Source organism: Rattus norvegicus, chromosome 13 (assembly GCF_036323735.1).
Source record: "Rattus norvegicus strain BN/NHsdMcwi chromosome 13, GRCr8, whole genome shotgun sequence".
NCBI classification, from domain to species: Eukaryota; Metazoa; Chordata; class Mammalia; order Rodentia; family Muridae; genus Rattus; species Rattus norvegicus.
In genome coordinates, this window is record NC_086031.1 from 37,527,586 (window position 1) to 37,552,837 (window position 25,252).

The 25,252-nt window shown below is 37.7% G+C and overlaps 1 protein-coding gene across 4 annotated transcripts in view; it reads right to left on the reverse strand.

Annotated features, from left to right (window-relative positions):
* The window catches only part of Dpp10 (dipeptidyl peptidase like 10), a 1,676,457-nt gene that overhangs the window by 382,055 nt on the left and 1,269,150 nt on the right, over positions 1 to 25,252 (reverse strand). For all 4 annotated transcript variants that reach the window (NM_001415116.1, NM_001415117.1, XM_063272512.1 and 1 more), the window contains exon 5: positions 6,878 to 6,952. In NM_001415116.1, the coding sequence (NP_001402045.1) occupies positions 6,878 to 6,952 (75 nt within the window). The remainder of the gene's footprint in view (positions 1 to 6,877; positions 6,953 to 25,252) is intronic.

Sequence of the window (25,252 nt, forward strand, 5' to 3'; positions counted from 1 at the left end):
TGTGAGCAGTGGAGAGGATCACCCACGGTATTAGTGTAATATAGGGTATAGTAGTAAAAGAATCAATCTGTCATAGAACTGCTGAGAACCATAAATAAGAAATATTTGATAAGAAAGAACATATGCCTAAGAATATTCTTCATGAGAATATATCAAATGCAAAACCAAAAAAGCTAAGCAGTAAAATTTAAACACTGGTCTCCCATGCAAGTTGTTACAATGGAGCTCAGCAAAGCTTTGCTTTCTTAATCCAGATGATGGTTGTGGACGTTTGCTTTACAGAATCCCTCAGGCTCCAGTAAAATATATATGAATAAAATTTCTTTGATATGTCTTTGATACCCCTAAATATTATGCATAGATAATCTGAATACAAACGTGTATTTCTTTCTAAATTCAAAGCATGAGCCATTCTGTGACATGTAATTCTAATTACACATTTATCTACCTGTTTTATTGTATGTGTTTGCACATGTGTGTATTTGTAGGGGTCCAAAAGCATCGAGGAATGTGTGTAGAGGTAAGATGAAAATGCACAAGAATATGCTTTCTCTTCAGTATGTGGATCCATAGAACTGAACTCAAGTTATCAGACATGGTAGTAGGTGCCTGTGTCCACTTAGCAATTTCCATCCACACACCTATTATCTAGTAAAACTATGCATATTCATTCATCCTTCATCTTGTAGCTCATGACCTTAGTGTGACCTGTTGTTACCTGCCCTGACAATAAACAGCGTGTGTTTTGTACTTTGACATGGGGCCTCATGGACTTTGGAGATCCCCTGGCCTCTAAGCCCTGTCTATCAGCTTAAAGGTCAGACTGAGATGGTCTGTCTGGAGAGCCTATATGTTGCAAATGCATTTTTCCCATTTAAAAAAAATGGCTGTGAGGACTTTCCAGGGTCCACATGTTAGATCGCAACTCCTGTCTCTATCAGTAATTAATCAGTCTCGGAGTATGTATTGATCAATAATTGACACCTGGCTGAGATTGGTGCGTGACTATGTGGCTAATTCCTGGACCTTAATAATACGCAAATCTAGTCTGGCAAAATAATCAGCAATTTTGGAGGACAAAGTAGGTCAGAGCAGAGATAAACTTCATGCAGCAATAGGTGGGTACACAATTCAGGAACCCAGGGACTTGAAACGAGAGAGAGAGAGAGAGAGAGAGAGAGAGAGAGAGAGAGAGAGAGGTTGAGAGAGAGGCTTTTGGTTTGGCATGTACTTCTGAAACCTCAAAGCCCACTCCCATTGACACACTTCCTCTAAAAAGGACACACTTTATAATCCACTAATCCTTTCAAGTAATTATTCTCCATGATGATTGAGCATTCAAATATATGAACCTATGTGGGGAATTCTTATCCAAACATCCACAGGAACATTGTCTGTTACCATTTGGAACAAACTGACATTGGACATTCCCCCAAGACAGATAAGTGCTCAATACAGACAGGGATGAGATATTCATGAAAAAGATATCTCAGTGTGTTCAGTATGTGAGCTGCTTTTCTATTTTTAACCTGTCTCATTCACAAATCTTTAAAATTCTACAAGATTAGCATGAATAAATTAATATGTAAACAAGTACAAAAACCGTACTCACCTATTCTGGGGAACTCACATTAGCAAAAAGTTCAAATTTATATAATTTACATAGTTGATGAAATAAATTAAACTTGAATTTTTATAAATTTTAAGTTTTAGAAAAAAAATTTCGAATACGTCTTTTCACTAATTAGATGTTTTTATTTTGAGTTAATTATAAATTCATACGTAGTTATAAAATGTGCTTGGATGGAAATGCCACTTATCGTTCTGCTAGTTTCACCTAATGTGTAAGAGCAGGTGAGATGGCTCCGTATGTAGTCAAAGGTGCTTGATACCTGGTGGCCTGAGCTCCATCCCTGAGATGCATAGGGTGGAAAGAGAGTACTGACTTCTACAAGTTGCCTTTTGACCTTCAAACATACTGGGGCCCATACATTTCCACATATGGATATATGTAAGTAAATAAATGAATAAAGCATGAAATCTAAATCATTCTAAATATTAACCAATGCAGTCTTTAAATGGTATTGTGTGAGAATCCAGGGTCCTGACAGAGTCAAGACCCAGAACTTGTTTCTCCCCACTAAGAGCAAACAAACTGCTATACAAAGTAAAGAGAATTCTCACTTTTCTCCTTATGCTTGAAAGATTCTTTCTCCGTCTTTCATCTTTCAACGTTCTTATTTCCGAATGTTATGTAAAGGGAAGCGTACACCCAGTAGGTTTCAAAACTTCTGTGTAGCTCTGCAGACTCACCCATGGTCTTGGATAACTCGAGGGTTTTTTTTTTTAATTTTATATTTCTGAGTTGTATACTATGCTTGGTTCTATAGCCATTTAAATGTTTACCAGTGAAAGAAGATCTGGGTTATTTAAGGTGATAAATAGGGTCTCATGCATCCCCAGCTTTTATCAAATTCTCTTCGCTGCCAAGAACCTTGAACTCTGTATCCTCTTCCTCTATATCCTGAGTGCTGGGAATATAGGCATGCACCACCATGTTTTATTTATATGGTAGTGTGATTAAATACCAGGCTTTACAAATGATAGCAGAGCACTCTGTCAACTAATTGAGCTGTATTCAAGTTCCCCAGGAAATAAATACAAATAAAAGTACAGAATTTTAAGGAAATCTTGGGCTACATAATGCGACCTGTGTTAAAGATTAATAAGCAGGGAAAAGAGAGATGCCTTAGTGGTTAAGAGCCCTGACTGCTCTTCCAGAGGACTAGTTCAATTGCCAACAAACACCTGGTCACCTGGTGGCTGTGATGGGATCCAATAGTGTCAGAAGACAGGTACAATGCATATATATATATAGATAGATAGATAGATAGATAAACCAATAAACTGGAAAATAAATAGTAAATACTGCTATACTGCTGTAAATATGTACTTAATAGCCCCCTATGAATCTAAGTTTCATGTCACTGGAAAAACTGCTATGGTGTGCGCCTTCTGGTTTAGGTGGTAACAGAAGATTAATTATTATAGACAATTCCATCAAGATACAAAACTTACCAAGATGAGGTTTACTCTCTTACATAATCCCAGAAAAAATATTTAGCTGATAATAACAATATTGAGGTGATCTAATTTTTCTTTGTGCTCGCTTCATTTGAGGTTAGCACTATTTTGTTGTGGTTTGATTTTTTCCAACTGATCCACTTTCATAGGTATGTGGTGACTGATACAGCATTTCTCAATTTCTTTTTGGGTGTGGGTTCTTTTTCTTTTCACATAGTTGTTTCCTCCCTGTTGTTAAGATTTCCCACGAGATCATCACCATGTGTTGGATTTATTAGTTAATTTTCTGTTGCTGTGATAAAACACCATGATCCAAAGCAACTTGTGGAAGAGAGGGTTTATTTGACTATTCTTTCAAAAGTATAATTACTCATAATTGTAGGGAAACATAGTAGTAGGAATTAGCCAGGGGGTGGGGCTGAGGCAGGAAGCTATGAGATACATCTTAACCTCAAGCACAAATCAGAAAGAAGACACTGAAGTGAAATTTACTAAGTTATAGATTTACGAATCTCATCCCCAGTGACATACTTCCTCTTGCAAGGCCACATCCCCTTAACAGCTCCAAATAGAACCAACAACTAGGGACTAAATGTTCAAATACTTCACCTTGTGGGGGACATCTGTCATTTCAAACCACGACATGAACCCTTTATCAAATTTGTTATTGCAGATATTTCTCTCAGGTTTTAGCTTGATTTTTTATTATCTTAATGCAACTTTGCATAGAATGACAGTTATCAATTTCATAAACGTCACTATTAGTACATAATCTAAGGATTGTATTTTCCCCTTGTTCTAGACCCTAGAGTTAATTTGGGGCAATTTTAATGTTTTTTTCTTATTTTTTAATTGGATATTTCTTTTATTTACATTTCAAATGTTATTCTCTTTCACACTTCCCAGACATAAGCTCTCTTATCCCATCCACTTCCCCCTACTCTTATAAGGGTTTTCCCCTCCCCATCCACCCCCTTGCTGCCCCCCTCGACATTCCCCTACACTGGAGGGTCCAGCCTTGGCAAGACCAAGGGCTTCTCCTTCCATTGGTGCCAAGCAAGGCCATCCTTTGCTACATATGCAACTGGAGCCATGGCTCAGTCCATGTATAGTCTTTGGGTAGTGGTTTAGCCTCTGGGAGCTCTAGATGGTTGGCATTGTTTTTCTTATGGGGTTGCAAGCCCATTCAGCTCTTTCAATCCTTTCTCTAATTCCTCCAACAGGGGTCCCGTTCTCAATTCAATGGTTTGCTTCTAGCATCTGCCTCTGCATTTGACATGTTCTGGTTGTGTCTCTCAGGATACATCTATATCCGGTTTCTGTCAGCATGCACTTATTAGCTTCATTAATCTTATCTAGTATTGGGAGCTGTACATATAAGGGACACATGTGGGGCACGCTCTGAATTTTACTGTTTTTTACTCACAACATATACATTTATATTTGGATCCATTCTGAATTCACATAAGAGATGAAGGTAGTGTAGATGACATTTTCACTTAATTTTTTTCTGTTCTTTTGTCTTCCTTTCCTTCTTCCCATCTCACTTTCTTCTATTCTACTTAAAAAGCCTTTGTTACCTTTCATTTATGTATTTTAAGTGTGTTTGAGCACTTATCAGTAGAGATGATATCGGAGGAAAACTGGTGTGAGCCAGTTCTCTTCTTCTACTACATGGGTTCCAGGATTCAACTTCAGATTATTAGAACTGATGTAAAGCAACTTACCCAGTAAGCTATTTGCAGGTCTCTTACTTTCTTTCTACTTACAGATATCTAATCATTCCAGCATCATTTGTGGAAAAGACTATACTTTATTCATTAAAGAGTTTTTATTCTCTTACATACATTCAAGAGAACCCATTTCTGAGTTCAAGATTCCCTGTTATTGCTATTAGTGTTTATCTTGTTGACAGTTCTAGTCTTGATTTTGATGACAACTACCACATGCTAACATACCAATGTTCATTCAGTCAGCAAGCTGGATCTGCACATAAAGGCATTTGTCAACAAGCCTGCATTCAATATTTGAGACCTACAAAGTAGAATGAGAGGAGAAACTCCCATAAACTGACAATAACACAGGTACCATTTTAAACACACACACACACACACACACACACACACACACACACACACACACACACTCAAACATAATCATAACTAAAATTTTGTTCTCTCTTTTATACAATACAAATTTAAAGTCTCTTAGCACTATTTTGCAACCTTGTATCATATTTTAATGTTTTCACATATTCATATTAAAAACATATTTTTCTCACTTTAACAAGTATCTGATAAAAATCTGCAAATGAAAGAAACACAAAGAAAACACCAGTCAGCCAAAAACACAGACTGTTAACAGGGAGATAAGCCTGTAATGATAATGTCACCATCTTTTTCAGAATAATTTATTTTTCTGTATGAATATAAACTTTAAAATACACATCAGATGTACACTCCAAAAGGCTACTGCACTAAACAGCAAGTCTTCTGAACTGCGAAATGTCATGTGTCCAAAGGTTTTTGATGCATTCTATGAGGTTTCCTGCCTTAACTCCATAAACTTTTATTGTCTGTCCTCAAGCTCATAAAACTTCCTTGAGTAATCTCCCATCATTTATTCACTATAAAACTATTGTGCCGAATGGCCTGTTAACACTTACATTGCTTTCTAACTCTGCAAAATATATTTATATACAAAATATTCACTTGTCTCACATATGCTCTTTTTTGGTTTTATTTTTTTAATTTTTTAAAAATTTTATTGGAAATACTGTTATTTACATTTCAAATATTATTCCCTTTCCCCGTTTCCTGTCCATAAGCAGCCTTCCCCTTTCTCTCCCCCTCCCCTTCTTCTATAAGGGTGTTCCCCTCCCTTCCCCCTCCACTTCTTCTATAAGTGCATTCCTCTCCCCATCCACCTCCCCTTCAAAACTCCCGCCCAGGCATTCCCCTACACTGAGGGTCCAACCTTGGCAGGACCAAAGGACTTCTCCTTCCTTTGGTGCCCAACAAAGCCATCCTCTGCCACATATGCTGCTGGAGCCATGGGTCAGTACATATATAATCTTTGGATAGTGGTTTAGTCCCTGGGAGGGGACTAATTATGCTCTAACTTTAGAGTAGAATAATAAAACACCGACCAAGAAAAGATTATCATGGTTGTTGAAAGTTAATTTAGTTTGTTGTTCTACTTTCTGACACTGCATAGATGAAATCAAATGCCATGAACAGTGCTTAGTAGACAGCTCAGTGGATAACCTGAAGACCTGACTTTAAATCCTCAGAATGCCAGTGAAAACTAGACACATAACACAAGGTCTGTGACTTCATTGCCTCTATAGGGTAGTAGGAGCAGAAGACAGGAGAACCCACAGAAGCTCACAGACAGTATGCCTGGTATAAAGAAACAGAGAAAAAGCAAAGAAGTCCTGTCTCAAAGAAGATGGAAATCAAGGGGCAACACCCAGGTTGTTTCTGATTTCTATATATGTTCCTTTCTATATATGTTCTCTCTCTCTCTCTCTCTCTCTCTCTCTCTCTCTCTCCCCCCCCCCACACACACACACACAGCACAAATATGATGCAGATATTTTTAAATTACCACATCTGGCAAAGTAGTTCAGTGTGTGAAGACCCGAATTGCCACATTTACAAGTAGATCCTTCAGATTCACACAAATATCAGCAAAACAGTAACAATAGCAGCAGCAGCAACAACAACGAATCCAAACTGCCGTCTCAGGGTCCACAGAGAATAATTCAGCAGAAGAGTCAGAGTTCCTTTACCTGCTTGACGTCGTATGCCAGGAGAACATATTTTAAATCTGGGGAAAGTGAGTGTCTGGATGCTTTAAAAGTTACCTAGAAGAATCAAAAGAAAGAAATGATTATTTTACAGAGTTGAGTAACAGAAAAAAATGACTTGAATATTGATATCAATCATGAGAGAAATCTCAATTTGTTCAACATAATCTTCTGAATTGGATAATTTCATTCTTTGAAAAATTAATTTTGTCAATTCAATGATGATTTTATACAATATAATTTGGAATAATACATGTCTCCAAACAACTTTTCCCATAATTGCCTGTTCTGCCTTCCAATCCTTCCAACTCAACATTTACATCAATCTTTCTTTCCTTTCCTTTCCTTTCCTTTCCCTTTCCTTTCCCTCTCTCTCTCTCTCTCTCTCTCTCTCTCTCTCTCTCTCTCTCTCTCTCTCTCTGTTTCTGTCTCTCTCTCTCTCTTTTTCTTATTTCTTTCTTTCGTTCCTTCTTTTCTTCCTTCCCTCCTTCCTTCCTTCCTCCCCCATCTCTTTTTTTTCTTCTTTTCTTTCTGTTTCCCACCTAGTTTAGTTTGTATAGCTCAGCTAGTTTTGGAGGTGAGACCTGTCTGTCATGGGCTTGACATAGCAGTGATTACATAATTTAAGAAGGCTTCTTGTCTCCCTCCCAGGAGCTATCAGACACCAACAGCCACTGAGCTAATGGAAGGTTTCTTGTTCACCCTCCTCTCTCTATGCTGTGATTTTTGTCTGGCTTGAGTTAGTGTTGGTCTTGTGTATACTGTCAAAATCACTTTGAGTATGAATGTATCAAGTAACATAAAAGCTTTTTGGGGCTGAGGATTTAGCTCAGTGGTAGAGCGCTTACCTAGGAAGCGCAAGGCCCTGGGTTCGGTCCCCAGCTCCGAAAAAAAAAAAGAACCAAAAAAAAAAAAACATAAAAGCTTTTTAAAAGTGTATCCAAAACTTCATCAGAAAGCACATCAAAATAGCCATACTTAAAAACTTTTTTATAATAAAGGAAAAATCAGGGCTGGGATGATGATGCACATTTGGTACAGTTTTGACTTCCATGCAGGAAGCCCTGGAATCCATCTCTGTGAATGCAAATATGGATACTGGAGAAGGAGAGGCTGAAGAATCACATGATCATTTTCAGCCAGTTAGCACACTCTTTTTTTTTTTTGAGTTCTATAGTATAAGATTTTATTTACACAAAAATACCTTTTGTATAAAATCCTTAAACAAGATGATGTTATTATTAATAACTTCTTTTTTTATTAACTTGAGTGTTTCTTATTTCACTCTTAACATAATATTCTGTAATGTATACTTTCATTGCTTTGGAAATTAATTTTGTTCATTTTTGAGAACTTCTTTTTTTTTCTTTCTTTCTTTCTTTCTTTCTTTCTTTCTTTTTTTTTTTTTTTTTGGAGCTGGGGACCGAACCCAGGGCCTTGCGCTTGTTAGGCAAGTGCTCTACCACTGAGCTAAATCCCCAACTCCGAGAACTTCTTACAATGTAATGTAATCACACTCTGAGCTTATGAAACTCTGTCCCAAACAAAATAAAGAAAGAAAATGTTGAGCCAGGTGTGATGGATAACACTTAAAAATCCAGAACTCTGGAGGTAGAAGCAGAAGGAACATTTTCAAATTCATTGTCAATCTAGGCCACAAGTGATGTCCAACTTGGGTTACACAGACACACTCCCTGTCCTCTTCCCTTTCCCTTAAACCCATACCCCTCTCTCTGTCTCCATGTTGCTCTCTATATAGATGTCTTCATGAGATGCTTATTTGTATTTGACACATACACATGCACAAATAGAAACACAGACTCTATGTTTCTCTCTCTTTGTGTATTTGTTATATGTATACCTCAAATGCATATGTTCCCATGTGCATTTACATTTATAAAGATTCATTGGAATTCTGAAATATCCACAATGTTTTACAGTTGTATATTGTGTTACTAGAAATAAAAGATACATTATTAACATTTTCTGTGTTGCCATTTTCCGACTTTTTTTCTTGTTTACCTCCTCGGACATTTGTCCATCAAAAACAAACTTTCTTTAAAAAGAATTTCCAGGGTAAAGCAAATACAGTGCAAATATGTATGTAATTATATTTGATACCAAACAATTACTGTAACTACAATGAAACTGATGGATTCTGAGCTTGCCATTTAACAATTGTACAGACCTTGTGACGAAGTAATTTAAAATGCATGGCGACCGTTAAATAATAGAAGGTAGAGAAATTGTGCTACATGAAATATAGGTATCTGTTGCATTCATATCAGAGGGGAAGACAGGAAAGTGGTTGGGTTGACAGGAACAAAAGTAAATAGTTACTTTAAGCAAACTATGTTGTTTGCATGGTATTTGCAGATATATACTATGTAAATAACTTTGTATATCTTAGTTCAAGCAATGTCCACACATTAAAAGTAGAAGGTAGAGCTAGGTTTCCCTTCCCTTTCCTTCTTGTCCTTACCCCTTTTCTCCTCTTCCAGTGGTAAGTCAGGATATAGGAAGGAAGGGTTGCATTCAATCTGTGTACTTTAAAGCGCAATCATCCCAATCATGATATTTGAATTTATACAAAGGCATGAACCACATGCAGATGGAATTCTGCAGAAGGAAGAATGAAGGAGTCTTCTGGGTCATGATGTTGTATATGAGGATAATAACGCAGTCCAAATCCAAGACAGAGGCTTCTGTGGTCAGAACATTTCCACGCCTAATATTTCCTTCAGATCTCTTTATCTGCTTCTCCATTTTCATCCTTTGTGAAAAATTAGTATTCTCAGACTTGCCCTCTGCTTTACCTCTGTGACACCCAGACCCTGAAGGTTACCAGGCTCTAAGCAGAAGGGACTGCAGGCAAGACATGAACAACCCAGATTCTTATAGCCCAGGGACCAACCACATCTTGGCCACCGTTACACTGCAATGGTCACACATATACCAAGCTCCATTCTTCTGCTCTGGGAGGGAGTAGTCCCTGTCACATACCTAACACCACATATACCCTGGGTCTTAGGGCACAGGTCCTATACTAAGTCCTCTTCAGTGTGCAACATTCTGTCCCCACTTTATGTAGGAAATCTTTGAAAGGAGACTGTGCATTATCTGAGGTGATGTCTAAACATCTCTTTCAGACTATGCTGTCATGGTAAATCTCTCCAGCATTCTTGCATTATTTGCCTGAAGGCAATTACCCTGCTTGCTTGCAGCTCCACCCTTCTCTTCCCTTTCTCCTCCTCAGTAAAATCAAACACCACTGAAGAATTTCCAAACTAGAAGAGATAACAAGAGATTCTTGACGTGCAGTCAGGTTGGATGTGGGATTTGTAGCCAGAATTTAAGTATGGCAGTTCTGTATCCTGGAGCCCCAAAACTGTGGCATTTGGTACATGTGTTGTCGAAATTCAGTGGAATTGTGGGATATTTATTTGTTATTTTAACAAACAAAATTAAAATTTAAGGGCATATATTGGCTTTGTTTTCATTTCTGAAATTTTACATTTTCTATAAAAATATAATAAGTAATCCAATAGGAGGGGCAAAAGGGTTTGCTTTTGAAGATTGAAAAGATCTTTTAAAAAAGTAGAAACAATGACTAACGATGAAAAAGTAAATCTGTCAGTTCCAGTCACCTTCTCTGGGAAGCAGCAGCAAGGACAGATAGGACAATTAAAAAACTGACTGGTTCACATCAGGTGACTTCATATCACCTCATGTGTGAAGACTAGAACTTGGAAAGGTCGACTAGGCTGTTATTGAACTGCCCTGCTCAGTCTCACCTTTGTCCATTCTGGTTTCAGGGTAGTTTTTCATTTGGAAGCTTAATTTTTATTTTTCTTTTAATCTGATTCACTGAATTTCAAGAGTCTTGCAGAAAATAATAGTTATGTTTTTTGTTTGATTGATTTGGGTTGGGTTTTGTTTTGCTTTGTTTGATTTGTTGCTGCTGTTGTTGTGTTGTTGTTGTTGTTTAATGTGGTCAGAGAACTGTGTTAGGATATAACTTAGTTTGTTCATCCTAAGTCAGATATACAAAGAGAATTGAGTGGCCCTGGTGACTGGCCAGACTACAGCCCTGAGGGTTGGAAGTTCTCCTTGGTTGCCTTTGTGTCCAATCTTCACAGAAGTCCCAGTGAGCACCAACAGTCAAGCATCCCACTGTTCTGTGTTTACTCATAAAAGATAAATTTTTAAAGGTAATGGACAATAATAACAGCATTCCAGTCAGCAGCTGATGCTCATCAAGCAGTTCCCACAAGGTGCACATTCTTCACTTCTCACAGATTGTCAGTGATGCCCATCAGTCCTTGGGGGTACAGGAATGTGACTGAGATCCTGCTTCACATTACCTTTTCCTCTTCCCTCTGCTGCTCTGCCTAACTTATTATATGGTGAAAATTAAGTGGAACTAGCCTATAAATGACTTAACTTCCAATCAACAAGGTTGCCTGTGCTGGCACTGCAATCCTGGTAAGTATATTGTTATTTACAGAGATGATGATATGGACAGTGTGCAAAGCCGCACTGCTATTTAAAAACCTATGAGATCAATGTCTCAACTTCTGTCCTAGGGATTAGAAAACTCTAGTATCAAAGATGGTGACTTTGTCGCAAGGTTACTGAGGTGCAAAGAGTGTCCATGAGGGTCCCTCTCACAGACCCTGAGTTATCTCACCAACCAGGGGTGTTGTCTGCTCTCCGTTGCCTTTATCCTTTCTTGTGGAGATTTTTGTTTCTGTCTGGAATGAATTGTTTAAAGGAAATCTCACTTGCTTTTTCTCCTCCACTCCCTGTGTGATATTCTTCACACAAATTAACTTCCTGTTTTCACAGGTGCGTCTGGGCCTTGCTAACAACATTTTAGTGTCTTTACAGTTCCTACCATTATCCAGTCTGACACTTTGTTAATTATCACTCTACTCCCTCTAGCTTTTGCTGCACGTAAAACCGTAAAACCGGGAAACGTTCCAAAGATCTTTGCAGGGGCAAAAGCTGCTGAATCTGGAACCTAGCAGTGGTCACCTAGGATTCAAGGACCCTTAATGTGAACATAATATTAGAAACTCATTTTAGAGCTACAGAGACAGCTCAGTGATTGAAAGCACACACAGTAAAAACATGAGGACCTAAGTTCACATCCCCAAGCCTCCATGTAAAAGGCTAGTGCATCCTTGTGCACCCGTAATCCTAGCACTGTGGAGATATTAGGGTATGTATGAGGTTGCTAGGGGCCAGATTAGCTTCCTGTTTAATAAAAGACTCTGTCCCAATGGAATAAAATGAAATGCTATATAGCTGGACACTTTAAGTCTTTATGCTTGCATGTGCACATATACTACACACACACACACACACACACACACACACACACACTCACACACACACACCATAACTTGTCAGTTTATTCAAGAATTGGTGGTGGACTTATATAAATTTATGTTATGGTAAAGCAGTGGTTCTCAACACATGGGTCCCATACCCTCTGGAAATCAAAAGGCCCTTTGACAGGGGTCAACTATCAGATATATACATTACTAGTCTTAACCATCACAAAATTAGAGTTACGACATGGCAACACAATTATTTTATGGCTGGGGGTCACCAGAACATGCAAAGCTATATTAAAGTGTGACAACATTAGGAAGATTGAAAGCCATTGTTATATTGCATTTGTATTTTTATCTTTTGAATCTGAGAGAAAAGATCTTTCTAACAGTAATCAGAGCTGCTTTGGTTGGCCTTAATTGGAAATTTGAATATAATTCTGTTGAGTCTCAACTGGATGAGCCTTCAAATCAGGGCTATGAGCTGAATGGAGTTAAGAGCAATGGCTGAACAGTTAAGAATGATTGATGCCTAAGCACTGGAGTCCTTCTTTCAACATTCACAAGAGCATATAACTGTAGCTTGAAATGACACAAATTCCGGACGTCATAGGCACCCCCAACGCACACACAACAAACATAAATAAAAACAAATATGAGCTTGGGGAAGTTTAGAGTAGTAACTTTTATCCTCCCTTCACAACTTATTCTTTGATAAAGGGATTAGAAACAGTGTGTTGTAAATGCATACTCCTGTGAAGACTGTATGTAGAGACTAAAACACAACCTTAGGTAATTACTCCTCAGGCCCCTCCCACTTTTAGGTTGAGTCAGGGTTTCTCACTGACCTAGAACATACCCAAGTAGACCAGACTAGCTTGCTATTTAATTTTAGGAATCCCCTGTATCTACATCCCATTTTACTTATGCTGGGACTGACTGTAAGCATGCCACAACTGCCTGGCTTTTTATGTGAACTCTGGGAATCAAACCTAGGTCCTCATGCTTATTGATTAAGCCATCTCCCCAGAACAACAAAATAAAAATCTTTATTTTATGTGTAATGTGTTTAGCATTATTACATAATGATCCCTAGCAGTGACTATTTGAGTCCGGAGTCCTGGCAGATCATAAAAGGCTTGACTTCTACATTTCAACAAGTTCCCTTAAAGAGATCCAAAAGGATAAGCTCAAGTAAAATAAGAATGCACATGGTCTACTGGACCAATTAATAAGGGTGAGATATTTAAGGCACCTGAGGAACATGTGCAGCCTCTTAGACGTCTGGCACCATTCAGCTCGACACAGATCATTCACCACATGAGAAGCATCAAGGTCTCTGAAGGCTCTACAAGGTAAAAGGTACCCCACTAGGCAGATTTTCATGCCATGTTGGGCAGAATAAAGTAAGCAGCAGGTGCCCCCAAGGTCCACTGCAGAGCTGGCATGTGAAAGCCAACAGCCTGTGGAGACAAGGTGTTTAAAGCAAGGCTATAGCTGCCAGGGTGCGAATGAGTGACTAGACTCTCTCAAAAGAGCACAAGCCAGTGCTAGCCCCTCCTCGTCATGCAGGAAATGTATAGTGCTATTGTTTTCAAAAAATAGATTATTTTTCAAGAAAAGTTGGAAAACCAGATGCTAACTTAAAATTGTATGTTTTAAAAATTGCCCTGTAATAATTTTCATTGTGGGGTTTGGCAATTTGCTCATTGATGGAAAAGTAATAATGGCCCTAAGGATGGGTGTGAGGAATGTAACTGTTGATGATGTTTAAAGAATAGAAGCCTAAACCTGTCATGCATTTGAAGAATGTAGGTGAAAATGTCGCGATCTATTATTTTCCACTTGAGTGAAGTCGTGTACTAGGTTATAAGAAAACCTCCAGAAAACATGAAAGTTGAATTGAAGGCTCCCAGAGCAAATGGAGATGGAGGCTTGGATGGCCACTTCATAGTAAAGCCCCATCATCAACCCCTTCACTCTGGCAGAGATCATCAGGAATGGTGACACCAAAGTCAAGGAGGGAGTAAGATCTCCTTTATATATAGGAGTTTGTTTTGGAAAATGGATTGGAAGTAAGTCAGATCTGAGGCTACCTCTATATTAGGAGGTCAGAAAGGCCTGTGACAAGGTTAACAAGCAATGTTCAGAACTTAAAGTGGAATAGACAGGCACAGACAAGTGAGGACGTGAGCAGAGGACACTTCGAAGCTCTAAGAAGATTTTCTGTTAGTATTTGAGGACAGAAAGAAGGTGGCTAAAAAATCAGTCAGAGCTTTTATGTCAATGACAGCATTAGAAGATGAGAAAATGTTGATGTATCAACTTCATACTATATCATTTCTCTATGTGTATGTACAAGGTGTGTGTGTGTGTGTGTGTGTGTGTGTATGTGTGTGTGTGTGTGCCAGTGTGTGTGCACACATACACATGCACACACATGCACGTGCTCTCAGGTGTGTCTGTGTGTATTGGTCAGAGATCAATTTGGCATATTGGGGTATTGTTTTGACAGCTCCTATGAGTCCTGGAGCTCACCAACGTAACCCTGTTAGACAGTCAGCATCTCCACAGATCTCCCTCTTTCTACCTCCCTGGGGCTGGAATTACAGATGCATCCCACTGTGCCATTTCTTTGCATGGGTTCTGGTATCTAAACTCAGATTTTGAATTTAAAGGTAAGTTTAACTCTGTCATCTCTCACCAGGCCCAGATGTATCTATTTTAGCTATGCTATGCTTGATTTTATGAAAGACATCAAAATAGGGTTTACAAACTTCTTTTTCTTATGGGTGAGGAATAGATGTATGCTTATGCTTAATTCCCTATTCACCCCTTTGTAAAAGGGGGTACATTCCTTCCTCAGCCAATGTGTCGGTGGTGGAATCAGTAACACTAATTATTCTTAACATTGTTTCCTATTATATTTATTTTTATCCGCACTTATGGTCCTTGAGACATAGTCTCTCTACACAGCCTGGACTGTCCTCAAACTCATGATCTTTCCACAGCATGCTGGAGTTTGGGCCACAGGCCAGCATGACAAGAGTTTTGTATCCCCAAAACGTGTTTCTTTTTTTTTCTCACAGATGTTCAACAGAACTTTCTATAACAACTTTACCTCTCCCTTCTCCTTCTTCAAACTACATTTGCCAAAGTTCCAATTGTAATTCTCTTCATTTAAGTTGTTCCTTTTTTGTGCTGGAGAGAACAATAAGAGATTAAGACTTCACTGCTCTGTACAGGACAACACTTTCAACACTTTGTTTCTCAGTCTCTATTAGTGTGGTTTACACTTTAGCTCTAGAAGATCTGATCCCCTCCTATTGGCATCTATGGGCACCTACACACAAACACACACACACACACACACACACACACACACACAGAGAGAGAGAGAGAGAGAGAGAGAGCTTTTAAAAACCCAAGAATAAACTACTAAGTTTTTATTCTTCATTGCGTGACAAAACTGACCACACTGAATAGAAATCTACTTGCAGTTAATCAAAGAACTGATCACTGTTTCTGTCATTGCTCTTATAGATTGTTTGAAATTGCAATTTACATCTTTTATTGCCATAGTAATGTCTCTATTAAGAGGCTTCACTGCAATGATTCACTCTTGTCAGAGACATTATAACTAGAGTTAGAAACTGGATAATGATGGTGTTTCAACATGTCAGATACTAAAGATCACAGCAAGAAATCATTGAACACAAACTGAAATGTCAGAAGTTCCAGGAAATGGAACATAGGAATTTGCATGACTTGAGGCTGATAAAGAAATGGATGAAAAGATCCAGGAAGAGATTAAATTAACACAAGTGGTAAGAGAGACTCGGTGGCCTTAAAAATTAACATACTGTACTAGAGAACTGTTGAACTGGGATAAGAGTTGCTCAGACTTTTTGGAAGAATCTGGCAATAAATCTATATACAAGTACCTGTCATAACATAGAAAACTAATGAGAAATACCTCGTCAGGGTACTTATACAGAGTAGCATTCTGTAATCAAAACTGTAAAGCAGTAATACTTTTGGTAAAAAAAAAAAAACACAGTTTTATTATTGTTTTTATACCCTGTTGAATCTAATTAGTGCTACTATGCATACAGCATTGCTGACATACAGGAGGCCACATCACTGAAGAAAACAGACTTTGCTTTTCCAGAAGCTACCAACTGCGAAATGCTTCTTAGCTATGGCAGACATGTGAAAACACACACACACACACACACACACACACACACACACACACACATGCAGACACACACAATTGATCAGTCAATCAACCAGTAAATGAATGAACATAAAATCTTTTAAAAAGAAAGAAAATTTAATAAAAGTTGGAAAGACTATCAACCTACAAGCATGATTTGATATCAAATGTGGGCTTCTATTACTATTCTTATGAGTTTGGCTTGATAAAACAGAAAAAGTGAACAAGGCAAGAACTAAACAGACAGGTTTTCCATTTATAGCTTTAGACAAGGCCAGGGTTTACTTTCCATGGTCACAGTCTCTTTATCTGGAGAGGATCTGAAGCTCAGATCTTGCTTTGCTCCTTTACGCCCTCCCTTTTCTTAGCTACTCAGTTACCCAGGACAGAACTACCATTATATGTCTTTGTGATACCAAATGGTGTTTTACAAACATAATGGCTTCTTTCTGTTTGCTTCTTTTTGGCACCCAAATTTTAAAGATTCTGTAATATTTTCTAACTCAAGACAATGTAGACAATTTCAAGATATAACTTGGTAATTTTATATGATGTATATGCTTTTGTGTGTGTGTGTGTGTGTGTGTGTGCATGTGTATAAAAATACAAGTAAAGACAACAAGTCAATCTTAGCTATTTTCTTAGTTCACCTTTCTTTTTAATACAAAATTTGCCATTAGTTTGGAACTGAAGAAGGCTAGCATACAGCATATATATGCATATATGCATTTGGCACCATGGACATGCCCCTATCTCAGTCTTCTTGGTATCGAGATTACAAGCACACACTAATATGTCCAGCTTTAATATTTTAACACATGTTTTAAAAAATATCAATCACTTTATCAACATATCCATCTCCTCAACACTGTGGCTAGGTGTTCTGTTTTTAAGATTAGTAAATCTGTACCTTGTAATCAATGTGGAACCTTTTACATAGATCCCCACTGCTCAGTAATCATGGATAGGCATAATAAACTTCTATTGATTTATATCATAGGTAATATACCATATTGTATCATTTCTTTATAATCGATATTTTGTAATGCCCACTGAGTTCTACCAATAGGGTAAGTAGATCAGGCATGGTAACTTTGAAGAGAAGTAAGCCATGATTCTTCTACTGGGAAGTGTTGACAAATAGAAAAAGCTCTAGTTGAAATGAGATGGGAATATTGAGACTTGCATACCCATGTCAATTTTTTTGATATTCTGTTTGTGCTGCTCTAATGATTATTCAAATTATCTTAATGATTAATATAGCTTGAATATATTTTTTTTTCCTAAATGGTTTTGTTACATTCAAGCCCATGTACACTGAATAATAAAACAATCAGAAAAAGTAAGGAGCTGTGACAAGAGATGGTTCAGTACTACAACCTGAGTTTGGATCCTCAGCGCCCATCCAAAGGACAGAGGTTTTCCTTTGTTTTTGTTTGTTTGTTTGTTTGTTTTTGTTGATTTGGTTTGGTTTTTGATGCACATTTGTGAGGATGAGACAGGGGTATCAAAGTTTCAATGACCAGCCAATCTAGCTGAAATGGTTAGCTTCAATCACTAGAAAAACACTTTTCAAAAACACAAAAGATGGCAAGCAATAGGGGAAGGCACTGATGTTAACCTTTGGGTTCACATCTACACTCGAAGGCAAGAGCACCTACATGCCACAGACATATAGGAACTGTGTGTGTGTGTGTGTGTGTGTGTGTGTGTGTGTCTGTCTGTCTGTCTGTCTGTCTGTCTGTGTGTCTGTCTGTCTTTCTGTGTGTGTGTTTAAAAATAGTATACTCTTGCAAATAGTAAAAGAGAGTATACATTTTGAATCTGTTTTCCTACTATGAAACTTTATCATGTTTCTGTCATGATGCTTAATAAGTAAGGTGTTTATGCTATCGTTGTCTAAAGCTACTATGTTTTCCATAAAAATTACTTTATTACAACATCATATCTTAATTGATATTGTGCTTCAACAATGTTATTAAAGTATGATGTGAATTGTGAACACTGTACCCACCCATCATCACTAATCCTCGTCTTATGCCTGTTGACACCTCTCTTCACTAAAATTCTCCTACAAGCATTTCAGGGTTCTTTAGATCCATTGAGAATAAATGATTCTATGGAATACAAAATAACTCTTAGTGATACTATGGGTTTTGAAGCACTTATTGGTGTCTTGGGGTGCACAAATGGAGAAAATATGCGCCCTTCAGGCAGAATCCATCAGCAGCAAATATTTTAGCAGGGCAAGAAAGACTACACTATTCATAATTGAATATTAATACACACAATTATGAGTATGAGTAAGGAAACTCTGCAGGTGTGTGAAAGAAAAGGAGAGAGAGAAAGGAGGGGCAGACACAAGAAGAGTGAAGAAGAGAGAAGAAGAGGGAGAGAGGGAGAGGGGGAGAGAGAGATGATTTCTGATACCTATTACTTCACCTTGTTCTTAATAAATTTGCAAAAGGTACAGAGATGAAAGTCTTCATTCTCTATAAGCTCAGAAAGAGGGATGGGCTTTGCCATCTTATGAACTAGACAAGTGGTAAGATTAATCACTTTTCTTCTGTCCTTAAATATTTATGCTTAAATGAAGCCCAAGATTTGAATAAGCTATTCAGCTTCTATGGTTTTAAAATTTATTAGTTTTCAGTTTATTGCTTTAGCAAAGCTGAGAAATATTTAAGTGTTGCATTCATAAGCACTTATCAGGGATGTAATTGAGTCAGATATGTAGCTGAATCATTTTACTATAGATTGTTACTTACAATCCCTTCCCTCATCCTGCTTTCTATTTACTTCATTCTCCTTTTCTTTCACAGAAATGAATGACAGGCATCTATAGGGCTACAATAAGAACTGAAATGCAGGCACTAATTTCATGTGTTTAAAGATTATTTATGCATGCACATCTGACTGTGAGTGCATATGCCACAGTGTATATTGTAAAGAAGCCAGAAGAGTGTTTTGGATCTCTTGGTTGTGACCAGCCCAGGGTGGGATCTAGGAACCAAACCCTTGTTACCTGTAAAAACAATATGGGCTGTAAACCATTGAACCACCTCCACAACTAACTTTTAACTTGCCAGAGAGTGAACGATTTTAATGAGTTTCAAATAAATGAAAACATATAAAATCAGGACAGGATATAGTACCCAAAAGAACTTAGAGAAGTCACCATGTCATATGGAAATTATGATTCAACCTCACAACTAAATGGAATTATATGGATGATCATGGGGATATTTGTTAATACCACTTGTAACAGGAAATAGGATTTGTTATTATTGTGTATTATCAAGACATTTTGATACTACACACTGAATTTCTAGTCCTCTCTTACTTTCACTTGCCAATAACACTGCTTTGGATTGACCCTACAAATATATTTTTCCAAAATGATATCTGAGGTCTTTTGGATATGAAAAAGATGTGTGTAAGTAAATAAAGGAATAGAAATGCTTCTGTTTCCTGTTCATTATAAGAAAAAAAATTTAGAATCACAAGTGCACTAACAAAAATTGACAGACTGGATTTGTAACAGTGCTAGCACATTAGCCTATAATACCTGAGGCCATAGTTCCTTCCCTTGTACTGCCAACATGTATCTTCTAAATGGCATATTGAAGTAGTAATTTAAATTTAAAAAATGATAATCAGAGGGAACTCCCAGAAGTTTGAAAAAGGTGGCTGTAAATGGTTTTTAAATCAGAGTCCAGAACAGATAGGTGAGATTTTGCTCAGTCTCACCTAACAGTTATTTCCCGCAGTAATTGTTGAGGGGTTGCAATGAGTTAGAAAACTCAAAGGATTCAATTCAAATATTCTTTCTGTGACTTTGACAAAATATTCTGACCGAAAGCAACTTGAGAGAGCAAAGGTTTTATTTCATCTTCTTCTTCCAGGTCACTGTCTATCACTGAAAGTGGTCAGGAGAGGAATTCAAATTAGGAACTCAAACTCAGGCCTGTTTGTTATTATATGCAGCATTGCATCTGACAGAACTCACTCACAGCCGAGAAAGTACAGCAGAAAACATGGAAGAAAAAAATAATATTGCTGACTCACACACACACTTACATGTACTTGCTGTCTTATACAGTCCAAATCCACTTGCCTGAAGGTGGAATGGGTCCTCTGATTCTCTTTAGGCATATCCACAGGCTAATATGATCTACTAAATTCCTCAATCAAGATTTTCCTCTCAGAAAACTCTAGGCTGGCTAAAGTTGGCAAAGCTAACATGGATAGAGTCAACAACAACAACTGCTACTGCTACTGTTACTACTACTACGACTACTACTACTGCAAATAATAATAATAATAATAATAATAATAATAATAATAACAGAGTTAACTATGGTGATAATGGTGGTGGTGGTAGTGGCAGCAGGGATGACAAGGACAATGATAACGACAATGATGAAGATGATGAATAGCACTCGAGAAGACAACATCTAAGTGATTTTATTTAAGAATGGAAATGTGGATGTACTCACTATGCAGAAAACATCAATAGTGAGTTATAGAGATGAAAAAAAACCTAAATTATTTTATTAAAGCATATTATAGAATAGAAAATAGACTGAAATCTTAAAGTGAGAAATGACCAAAAAGTGGATCAGAAAGAAATTTCAAAAATTTGTGAAAAATATTTCTTCTTTAAAGAATATTCCTTGTCTTATTTAAGAGGTTCAATAAATTTAGAATTGTGCAAAATCAAAGAAATACTAAAATAGCCTGGTGAGACTCAAATGGAAAAAACCTGAACATAAAGAAATCATGAAAATAGAAAGAGAAACTAACACTGTATATGTGGAATCCCTGTAAGAATAAGAGCTGATTAATTGCATAATAAACCATCTAGGCCCAGAGAGAATTAATGTTACATTTCCAAAGTATTAAATAAAAATCCTATTAAAAATAAGTTCCATGATTGAGAATGGAAAATGAGGAGACTAAGAGCTTTGTAGATAAACAGAGCATCAGGGTACCCACAATCATCAGACCTACCCTAGAAAAGACTCCAAGAGGCAGGGGACACAGGAGAGAAGCTTCAACTGCAGGAAGGTGCACAAAAAATTATAAAAGGAGACTACATGGGTTTATGAAAAGCAGAAATCACTTTTTAATAATGCTTCAACTGATTATAGAAGATAGTTACATAATTACTTATTATAAAGTAATAATGGTTGTTTGTGATATGGCATATAAATATATATATATATATATATATATATATATATATATATATATATATATATATAATCCAAACGGAAGCCACCATACAGTGTTAATGGATCTAATGGAAGAATGGCAGAATACATTATGTGTGCTACTGAGGTAGGTATTTAATTTAACTCATGTTATTCTAATTTAACATCTTGCTTGTAGGCCACTGTAATATTTCAACAGAAAAAGGTGTTAATGATAACTACTTCAGTTTGTTATGTAGAACCACATTTCATCCTCTGACCAGTCTGTGTCATATACATGCAAGCATGTGCAGATAATATACAACAGATAAACAACATAACCACATATACATTGGACACCTGCACACATGCAAATAAATACTGTAAAATAAAAATACTGTTTGTGGAGTCATGGCTCCCTCCTTGTGTTCTCACTGGTTGGTGGTTTAGTCCCTGGGAGCTCTGGTGGTGTCTGGTTGTTTGATATTGTAGCAGAGGGTGGCATTTTCCAGCAACAATGGTAGGAAAAGCACTTTGTCCTGTGAAGGCTCATTTTTCCAATGTAATGTAATGTCAGGGCACTGAGGTTGGAGTAGGTGGGTGGGACTGGGAGCGTCCTCATAGAGGCAGGAGGAGGGAGGGAGAACATATGCAAGAAGGGAGTAAAGAGGACAACATTTAAAATGTAAATACAAAAAATATCCAAGAAAAATAAATTTTAAAGAATAAAGAAATGATTATATAATATTTAAAATACTGTTTGTGGAATCAGATAATGTATTATCTATTTCCCCAACACTTGGGGAGCACCAGGCAGGAGAATTGACATGAGTTTGAGCAACACATTGAATTCTTCAATACTTTGTGATACTGAAAGTGGTCCCTACTTCCCATTATTAACAATGCTAAAAGAAATGATTAAATAAATTAATCCCATTATTAATTATTATTAAAAACAAGACTTTATGAAATTCGTAGGCAAATGGTTGGAACTGGAAAATATCATCCTGAGTGAGCTAACCCAATCACAGAAAGACATACATGGTATGCACTCATTGATAAGTGGCTATTAGCCCAAATGCTTGAATTACCCTAGATGCCTAGGACAAATGAAACTCAAGACGGATGATCAAAATGTGAATGCTTCACTCCTTCTTTAAAAGGGGAACAAGAATACCCTTGGCAGGGAATAGAGAGGCAAAGATTAAAACAGACACAGAAGGAACACCCATTCAGAGCCTGCCCCACATGTGGCCCATACATATACAGCCACCCAATTAGACAAGATGGATGAAGCAAAGAAGTGCAGCCAGACAGGAGTCGGATGTAGATCTCTCCTGAGAGACACAGCCAGAATACAGCAAATACAGAGGCGAATACCAGCAGCAAACCACTGAACTGAGAATAGGTCCCCCGTTGAAGGAATCAGAGAAAGAACTGGAAGAGCTTGAAGGGGCTCGAGACCCCATATGTACAACAATGCCAAGCAACCAGAGCTTCCAGGGACTAAGCCACTACCTAAAGACTATACATGGACTGACCCTGGACTCTGACCTCATAGGTAGCAATGCATATCCTAGTAAGAGCACCAGTGGAAGGGGAAGCCCTGGGTCCTGCTAAGACTGAACCCCCAGTGAACTAGACTATGGGGGGAGGGCGGTAATGGGGGGAGGGTTGGGAGGGGGACACCCATAAGGAAGGGGAGGGGGGAGGGGGATGTTTGCCCGGAAACCGGGAAAGGGAATAACACTCGAAATGTATATAAGAAATACTCAAGTTAATAGAAAAAAAAAACAATTCTAAAAGAAATGACTAAATAAAAACCAAAAGAAAAATAACTAAAAATAGAAGCTACCCATTTTAGAAGAAAAAAGCAAAGGGACAAAATATAATATAACTGACACGAGACAGAAAAGAAATCTCAAATGACCATATAAGGTGTTCTTCACTAACTACATTAAAAAATACTTAAACCAGTCTCAATAAATACATAATTGCTTTGTATTAAAAACATAAAATGGTACCCAGATCCATGGAAAAAGAGCTGGTCTCCCAGAAGTGCGGTCATACCCCAAGAGCACAAGTGAGACGATCATTTCTGCTCATATTCCTGGACCGAACCCTCATGGAGTCCTCAGGAGACACAAACCAAGAAGCAGTATGGAACAGAATTCTTCTGGTTTTCATCTGTACGCAGAGCCTACCTTTGGCCACAGCTCTCTGTACCCAGATCCTGCTGGGGAAAAGCTAGTCTCCTAGGAGTACTGACACACCTGAGTGAGAGCACAGTTAAGACCACCACTTCTGCTTCAAGGGACCTACCCAAAGCCCTCAGGACACAGGAATCAGGGCTCAGTCAGGGACAAGATCCTTCTGGTTTCTGTCTGGGCCCTGAACTGACCCTTTGCCACACCCTTTGTACCCAGATCCCATGGAGAGAGATCTGCTCTCCCACTAGTGCTGACACACAGGCTTACAGGAGGGTCAAGCTACTGTCAGATACAGCAAGACCAGCTGACACCATAAATAAGCAGATGGCAAGAGGCAAGGGCAATAACCTAAGCAACAGAAACCGTAGCCACGTGACATAATCAGAACCCAGTTCCACAAGCTCTGACTACCGCAACATGTTGGAAAAAAAAAAGATTTTGATTTAAAATCATAACTCATGTTGATGGTAGATGACTTTAAGAAAGACATACATAACTCCATTAAAGAAATACAGGACAACACAGATTAAGAGGTAGAAGCCATTAAAGAGGAAACACATAAATCAACCAAACAGGTAAAGGAATTGAACAAAACACTCCAGGATGTAAGAATGGAAATAGAAACAATAAAGAAATCACAAAGGGGTACAACCTTGGAGATAGAAAACATATGAAAGATATTGGGAGTCATAGATGCAAGCATTACCAAAAGAATACAAGAGATAGAAAAGAGAATTGCTGGGGCAGAAGATACCATAGAAAATATTGAGACAACTGTTAAAGAAAATATAAAACACAAAAAGCTCATATCCCAAAACATCAAGAAAATCCAAGACACAATGAGAAGATCAAACCTAAGGATAATATGTAGACGATAGTGAAGATTCCCAAATTAAAGGGCCAGTCAATATCTCAAAAAAATTAAAGAAAACATCACTAACCTAAAGAAAGAAATGTCCATAAACATAAAAGAAGGATACATAACTCCAAATAGATTGGACCAGAACACAGAAATTACTCCCGTCATATAATAGTAAAAACACCAAATGCACAAAACAAAGAAAGAATGCTAAAAGCAGTAAGGGAAAAAGGTAAAGTAACATATAAAAGCAGACCTATCAGAATTACACCAGACTTCTCAACAGAGAGTATGAAAGCTGGAAGATCCTGTGCAGGTGTCATACAGACCGTAAGAAAAATACAAATATCAGCACATGTTATTATACCCAGCAAAACTCTCCATTAACATAGATGAAGAAACAAAAATATTCCATGACAAAACCAAATTTACACAAAATATTTCCACAAATCCAGACCTAAAAAGGATAATAGATGGAAAACTCCAATAAAAGGAGGAAAACTACACCCTAAAAAAGCAAAACAGTAATCTCCTT